At 46.3% G+C, this 8,273-nt stretch overlaps 1 protein-coding gene across 1 annotated transcript; it reads right to left on the bottom strand.

Annotated features, from left to right (window-relative positions):
* Positions 1-879: 879 nt before the first annotated feature.
* On the bottom strand, positions 880-4,552 carry hspb7 (heat shock protein family, member 7 (cardiovascular)). Its single transcript, XM_063207644.1, has 3 exons — positions 3,974-4,552; positions 2,378-2,511; positions 880-1,852 (listed from the first exon to the last, which is right to left on the bottom strand). Exons 1-3 carry the CDS (start codon positions 4,143-4,145, stop codon positions 1,673-1,675), a joined length of 486 nt encoding a protein of 161 aa, XP_063063714.1. The 5' UTR covers positions 4,146-4,552; the 3' UTR covers positions 880-1,672.
* Between the last annotated feature and the right edge of the window lie 3,721 nt (positions 4,553-8,273).

The following is an 8,273-nucleotide window of genomic DNA, read 5'->3' as shown; positions in this document are numbered from 1 at the left end:
AACACATTGTAGTATTGTTATTAAAATGCACTGTTGGAAATGAAGGGAAGCCACAATGGTATGCATTAAGGAAGCACATGTTTGCATATCGACAGAAATGATTACGGATGGTCTAATTTCATTGTCTTTTTAGATGCTGTGGAAATGGCCTACTTGTAATTCAAATGCACATTAAGGTTTGCAGTTGATAAGTCAAATTTGACACCCAAGTGATTGGTCAAACCATCCATCAGTGTTGTATTAACACTGCAAAATGTTCAGTAGGCCTACATTTGTTAGAATGGACTTGGCTGTGTCATCTACCTGGTGCTAAGTCCATGCAGTGTACTGAGTTACACTGTGAAACAGGACACTACAGTGCACTAATTACTGCACTTGGTGTGTTTGCTGGCTGTTTAAGTGGATATTAAATGGATATAAAGCCACCACTGCTCATTTAAACACGGCCAGCCTCATCAGTGAACCAGTGTCATTTCATCAAGAGGTTTGTAAGAGCGTGGATGTTTTCATGGTGTTAAGTTGGAACAATGAGAGAGAGGTCTATTAATAGAGGCCAGTGTGTTGGGGAGTACGGGGAGAGTGCATGCTTTTGTTTGCTCATGGTCTCTTCTTACCGACAGCATGACACAGAACAGACCCACTGACTCACCCGCCTGAAATACTCTACCACTCAAACTATCTTTCCTCTTTCTCCGTCTCTGTTTTGGTTCTGTCTGTCTGTCTGTCTGTCTCTCTCTCTCTCTCTCTCTCTCTCTCTCTCTCTCTCTCTCTCTCTCTCTCTCTCTCTCTCTCTCTCTCTCTCCACGGGTCTACAAGGTATAGATATCAATATCAGGTGCATTTGAAAATCTGTTTTTCTCGCTCATTCGCATTCCGAGTCACCTTTCCACATGCTCTTCTCTCATTAACTCAGAGTTACTCGTGCAGAAACAGCTACTGAACAAGAAGCACTTTTTCAATTCTCTTGCTCTTTTTTAATTTCACACCTTTGTAAAATATACAACACATGAATTTCATGGTATTAATAAACAACATCCCACCACGGTGAGTGACGATACTGTATATCCTTCTGTCTGGATTTTTTTTTTCCGCCATCAGCCACCGGTTCAGTTCATTGCGGAGTCTTTGTGGCAGCCTTCAGCTGCCTCCACTTTAAAAGAACCAATTATGGTCTCTGCGTCACAAGTGTGCAGCACAAGTGTGTAGCACAAAGTGTGAGTGTGAAATGTGTGTGCAATAATGTGTTTGTGTGTGAATGCTCGCAATAAGTGTTTGTGTGTGAATGCGTGCGTGAGTGTGTGTGTGAAAAAGGAAAGAGCAAGGGGGAAAAAATAAGCAGCCTGGGTCCTTTTGTGAGAAATTGGCAACAAACATTTTCGAATGGGCTGTGAACTGTGGTGGTGTTGGGAAAAGAGAGAAAATAGGGAAGAGAGAAGAGAGAAAATAGGGTTTTTATATCCCGTGTGGCACTGTGCATTCATGTGAAGAGGGAGCCTTGTAAGATATTGGAAAGAAAAAGCCATCAGGGATAGAACAAGGGACAGCAGTGTCAGGGAGGACGTTTAACTGTGTGTGTGCGTGTGTGTGTGTGTGTGTGGGTGCGTGTGTGGGTGCGTGTGCGTGTGTGTGTGTGTGTGTGTGATGGTCTGATGTCACACACACACAGGGAAATTTAAATCTTGATTTCGGTGCGGAAGGTCTGTGCGTGCTCCAGTTTGTTGGGGTGTCTGCGTGCCCGGATGGTTAGTGCCCCGTCCGCCTCCAGGGACGTCATCACAGACGTGGGATCCACATCCTCCGGCAGTTGGCACTTGTGGGTGAATGTGTTCATCACAGAGCCGTCCGACGCCAGCTGTTTGGAGAAACACAAAGACGGCGAAGTTACTCCCATTGTGCAGGAGATCATGTGATCTCAGATTAAGCCATTATCATTTGTGTCACTTGAAGGGCTGCTGACAGCTTTTGCTGGGCCCAGGACAAAGTCATCTGAAAGGGCCCCCTAGCCTAATAGATACAATGTAATGAGGCCCGTTCTCTCACTGGGACTGGGACAACTGTCCCCTTTGTCCCCCACTGTCAGTTCCCCTGCCATTATTACTTTTATTTTGAAAGCCACGTTTGACCTAATGCGTGGACTTGTGTGCCCAATCACTGTCCAATTTTATTCTCATTGTGTCTTTCTGTACACAGCATATTGATTGGTCAATCATGGAGCCCCTTGGTGTGCTTCTAAACTGGAGCCATATCTATGTTGAGTATCCTGTCCATTCATCCTCATCTGGGGTGGGTATCTTCTCTCCCTGACCACTATGTGAATCACTTCATTATTTTTAGTCCCAGAGGGGAAAGGGCCAAACAGCAGAGGGCAACCTCTTACCTTCTCGGCACGGACTTCAATCTGATTGTTGGAGGTGGTGACAATCACGTCTTCGGGCGAGAAGTCGCGGACATCGACTGAGAACTCGTACGTGTCTCCCAGTGTTTTGATGTTTCCAGACGACCCCGAAAGACCTGTGGACACAGACCATTGAGAGAAAATGTCAGTGATTTTCCAAGCATTAGTGGATTCCAGGAACACAAAAGCCACAAATCTAGTATAAGACAATGCATTCATCAGCTGAACAAACAGAACCTTTGCACACATAATCCAATTACCCATTTGTGGTTCTGTTTTAGCTTCAGGTGTATAATTTGCCCTTCAAACAAGATGTATGTGACATGTGCTGTATGCGTGGCGTACGGTATGTGTCTGTTAGTTTCCATATGTCCTGACCATTGGAAATGAGCATTCCTGAGCATAAATATGGCTCTCGCATGGCATATGGGCATTTGTGTGTTGTTGGGTTCCCAGTCTGGCAGTTGGAATGATGGTCACCAGGCAACAGGCTTACTGAATACACCCCTACACTCTCCCTCCTCCCCTCCCCAACAGAAGTCCCTTCAGTCATACTCCATCTGTGAAGTCAGAGAGTTGGCTTGGTCCCAAATATCCTCCAGTCTAGTGCACGTTTGGCCCCCTCCCCATGCTCCCTCTCTCTCTCCCTCACTGGCTCCCTCTCTCCTTCACTGGCTCCCTCCCTCCTTGACTAGCTCCCTGTCCCCCATGTGTTCTTTTACAGGAACGCATGGGCACTGCAGTCACGACACCCAAAATAACCCTGTACTTACACACATGCACATGCACACGCGCTCACACACACACACACGTGCAGATACACACACACACACACACACACACACACACACACACACACACACACACACACACACACACACACGTGCAGATACACACCCACACACACACACACGCACGCACGCACGCACGCACGCACGCACGCACACACACACACACACACACACACACACACACACACACACACACACACACACACCCACATACACACACGCACACACATGTGCAGATACGCACGCACGCACGCACGCACACACACACACACACACACGCACGCACACACACACACACACACACACACACACACACACACACACATTCACCCAATCACCAATCAGAGGCATACTCTAGAAATGGGAAACAGCCATGAGAGCACATGTACGAACACACACACACACATACATGCACACACATACACACACGCACGCACACACACACACACACACACACACACACACACACACACTGCACACTATTCATCCTTGCTTCCTGCTTTGCACTGCATGCACAGAAGTGTATTGAATTCATTTAAAAACACACAGCCCTCAAGCATCAAGCAAATCTTTCACGTATGGTCGAGCACACTGGAAATGTTCTCACTTCAGTACACCTCTTTCTACAAGCACCATGAGTCTCAGTCGATATCGATCCCACAAACAGAAAAAGAAAAACAACACAGTAGCACAGGTGTTTAACTGGTCGACACACGCTGGAGGTATTGATTGATCCCAGAAGAAAGCAGACAAGACAATGAAAAGAAGAGCTGAAGGTGAAACTCACTGGGGAAACCCAGCGCATCCTGACCCGGCCTCATGAAAGACCCAAAGTCATCGGTGAAGATGCCTCGGCCCTTCTCCATGTAGGGGTTGGTGGTGGAAGAGGAAGAGGAGGTGGTGGAGGTCTGGTGGACGCTACGCTCGGACCGGTAGGCAGAGGAGTTGGTCCCACTCATTGATGACTGGAGGTGCTCAGATTCGATTCGGTTCTGTAGATGTTATCCGACTTGAGAGATGAGAAATGAGAAGTTCCAGAGTGGTGGAGGTGGTGGTGGTGGTGATGGTGGAGGTGGAGGTGGTGGTGGTGGTGGTGGAGGTGGCCGTGGTGCTGCTCCTGGATCAGATGCTAAAAAGTTCTCACTTGTGTAGACTCGGGAAGAAAGGGCAGAGCAGTGAGAGGATGTCAGGCGTCCTGTCCTGTCCGGTCCGGTTCAGCAGCCTCTTATGGTTGTGAAAGGCTGTTAGCTCCCTTATGAACCCCCCTGAGTGAGATTTGTCCCTGTGGCAGGCTGTGGAGGATCAACTGTAGGTATGCACCCACTATCTCTGGGCTTTTATGTAGTGTGTAAGGGGGGTGGGAGTGTGAGAGAGATTATGTGTGTGTGTGTGTGTGTGTGTGTGAGAGAGAGAGAGAGAGAGAGAGAGAGAGAGAGAGAGAGAGAGAGAGAGAGAGAGAGAGAGAGAGAGAGAGAGAGAGGGAGAGGGAGAGGGAGAGAGTCTGAGTGTCTGTACTGTGACTGAGCATCCGCGTAATGAGGACGTTACTGAGGGATAACGGCATGCTATATTTATCAAGTGAGACAGGGAGCAGAGACGAGGAGAACAGAACAGGGGCGAGGGGCTCTGTGGTTGGAAAAGTTTGCCATGATGAGGGCTCAGAATGGAGCAGAGGGTCCCTGACAAAGATGAAGAGAGAGAGAGAGACAGAGAGAGAGAGAGAGAGAGAGAGAGAGAGACAGACAGAGGAAAAACAGGAGAGAGAAGGGGGGGGGCACTATTGGAATTCCAGACACTTTCAGTATCAGAAATAGTCTTTGCTCGCCCTCTCTATCTCTCTCCCTTGCCCTCTTATCCGGCCTTTTCTCTGCTTGTTTTTATTGCTGTAAAGCTCTTTCCTAACAGTGATATAAGATAGCCTATAACATTGTGCTATGAATCAATGAATTTGGAAAGAATATCCTTCTTCACACTACACATGGCTGTACACTTTCCCAGGAAAACTGCAGTTTGGCAAAACATTTTTCAATACAAAAGTTTAAGACTTAAGAGGGCGAGAGAAAAGGAGTGAGGGCAAGTGAGAAAGACAGCCGTGCAGTAGATAGAGACAGACGGCGACAAAAAGACTGGCACGGTACCGGAACAAAAGAGAGAAATAGACAGAGCGTGTGTACCCGAGGTGTAACCAGCGTCCACTTCAAATGATGGAAGGAATGTTCAAGAGCACATGGCTCTTACGGCAGCATTTGTTACGCAGCACACAACATAACTCGCCTATTACACACCAACCCTTCTCTGCACTGATCAGCTGTCCATTACATCAGCCCTAAACACAGTCAGGGTGGCCATGCTCTTTAAGTATAATTTTGTGACTCAACAGCAGAAACATTTTAGCAAATGTATTTTTTGTATGTATTTTTTATTGTTCCTCACTTAAAAAAAAAGAAATCAGAACATCCTTTTTAAGTCCAAGTTCGAGAAGTGTATTGCCATGTCAACATAGTTGATTGGAATTACACAGTCGCTTCGCAATGTAAAAAAAGACATGCTCTATAAAAGTATTATAAAATAAAGATAAGTATGGTTACTGGAAAGCCAACAAGGACAGTCTGTAACAGAGTAGGTAGACGGATGAGAGCAGTGTGGTGGTGTGTCCATAAATACCGTTACAAACACAGCCCAGTGGAGCAAGAGGCAGTGGGACAGCGAGGAGGTTAAGAGGGTCTTTCAGAAATGAGATCCCCCAGCCAGGGACCTGCTCTGCCCTGCCACTGACCTCCGCCTCACCAGGGAGAGAGGAGAGTGTAAGGATGAAGGACTGCACATACTTAGGATTAATATCCCTGGGGAACATATACACTCTCAGCACATCACAACACGACTCATAATGCTGCAACGCTCTCAATACTAAAGAATCCAAAAACAACAATAATATATTGTAGTATGATCTATAGTAAAATAGAATATTGTATTTAAAAAGTAAGGTAATCAAGTACTAATATGAGAATATATAATTATAACAACATAATTCAAGAAGTCATATTATCATCACCGTCATCGCCATCATTGTTGTCGTAGACATAATCATAATACTAATGCCAAAGTGTTCTCACAGTTAAGTACAATACACAGTAGTACTAAATGTTCCTTCAGTAGAATGAGGTTGTCAGGAAGGCTTAAATCTCACTCTCTTCCTCGCTACACAAGTATCTTGACTTTTGTTTACACTGAAGGAACAGTATGAGAAGAGCCACTGCTCGAGTCCGGCTATGTTCTGTTGTCGTAAAAAGGGAACTGCCAATTGCTCTGTCAGTGCCCTTGGTCTTATTAGGAAGGGCGTTGGGTGAAAAAAAAAACGTATCCCCGTCATGGAATTTACGGCATGTACTGTAGTGAGCGCACGAGCAAGCCACTCTTTCTTTCAGGCCCCATCTATCGCTCCAAACATGCAGGTCCTCTACTAATCGTCTAAATCCAGCCCAGCAACTCACCACTTCCCCCCCTCTGACTGTGCGTCACTGAACAAGGGGCTGAACTTCTGAGAGCTTCTATTCTGGAGCAATGAAAGAGGAAAAGAAGAAAAGAGAGAGAGGGGTGGAATATGAAAGAGAGAGAGAGAGAGAGAGAGAGAGAGAGAGAGAGAGAGAGAGAGAGAGAGAGAGAGAGAAGGAGAAGGAGAAGGAGAGAGAGAAAGGGGAAAAAACAGACAGCAACTGTTTGGGACTTGTAATCGTTCACAGCTTGGACAGTTAGGGAAGGTCTGCATTCAGGAATGAAATCTATATTCAAGACTTTAATCCCTGTGGGTCCTAAATGACATTGGATGACCTTTTGCAGAGGCCACAGGGCCAGTTAATTTACGATCAGCCGGACGAGCTTTGCTTTTATTATTGTTACTAACTCTCAACAGCGGCCTTACACACACAAACACACTTAAATCATGTCCATGATTTATTTATACAGAGAACAGTTATTAATACTTTCCCAAACGAATACAACTGACATACATTTACCACACGCATATACAATATACATTGATATACAGTACATATACACCACACAAACACTGTTAGAAAAAAACATGCATAGCTTCCTCAAGTTACATTGCATGTGCTTGTGTTTTGCCAGTTGCTAGTGTTACATAACAGAAGGTCCCTGTGTGTATGTGTGTGTGTGTGTGTGTGCGTGTGTGTGTGTGTGTGTGTGTGTGTGTGTGTGTGTGTGTGTGTGTGTGTGTGTGTGTGTGTGTGTGTGTGTGTGTGTGTGTGTGTGTGTGCGTGCGCGTGTGTTTGTGCGTGTGCGTGTGTGTGTGTGTGTGTGTGTGTGTGTGTGTGTGTGTGTGTGTGTGTGTGTGTGTGTGTGTGTGCGGCGCGCGCGCGATGTGCGTGTGTATGTGCGTGTTTGTGTACAGTATGTGTGCGCACACATGTGCGTGTATGCCTGTAGATACCCACATTTGTGTGTGTGTGTGCGTGCGTGCGTGCGTGCGTGCGTGCGTGCGTGCGTGTGTGTGTGTGTGTGTGTGTGTGTGTGTGTGTGTGTGTGTGTGTGTGTGTGTGTGTGTGTGTGTGTGTGTGTGTGTGTGTGTGCTTGCCATGGTGACAGGGAATCATTTCGGTCAGACAGCAGAACACCACCACCAATGCTATAATCAAACCCAAATAAAGACAGTTATTGCCACAGCCACAGGCTGCAGCAGCAGCAGTAGCCTACTGACAAGATGTCACTATTCTGAATGCAACCTTTCGTTTTCCTCCGCCTTTTCAGTCGCTGATTTGTTTTGTTTTGAAAACGTTCCTAATTTACTAAACCGAAATTAATTTTGAATGGATGACGACCTGACTGCAAACCTCCTGGAGACTTTACCACACGACATACACACAGAAGAGAAGAGAAGAGAAGAGAAGAGAAGAGAAGAGAAGAGAAGAGAAGAGAGGGGAAGATAAGAGAAGAGAGAGCAGGGAGAAGGAAAGAGAGGAGAGGAGAGGAGAGGAGAGGAGAGGAGAGGAGAGGAGAGGAGAGGAGAGGAGAGGAGAGGAAAAACTAAAAAGGGAGAGGAAAGGAGGGAAGAGAGGAGAAGAGAGGAT

This window comes from Engraulis encrasicolus, chromosome 10, assembly GCF_034702125.1.
Source record: "Engraulis encrasicolus isolate BLACKSEA-1 chromosome 10, IST_EnEncr_1.0, whole genome shotgun sequence".
NCBI lineage: Eukaryota > Metazoa > Chordata > Actinopteri > Clupeiformes > Engraulidae > Engraulis > Engraulis encrasicolus.
This window is presented reverse-complemented; position numbering and strand designations above follow the sequence as displayed.

Coding starts and splice junctions, on each gene's coding strand:
- hspb7 (XM_063207644.1), bottom strand. CDS start 4,145: ATGAGTGGGACCAACTCCTCTGCCTACCGGTCCGAGCGTAGCGTCCAC. Junction 2,512..3,973: donor GGATGCGCTGGGTTTCCCCA/GTGAGTTTCACC, acceptor CTGTGTCCACAG/GTCTTTCGGGGTCGTCTGGA. Junction 1,853..2,377: donor TTGAAGTCCGTGCCGAGAAG/GTAAGAGGTTGC, acceptor TTCTCCAAACAG/CTGGCGTCGGACGGCTCTGT.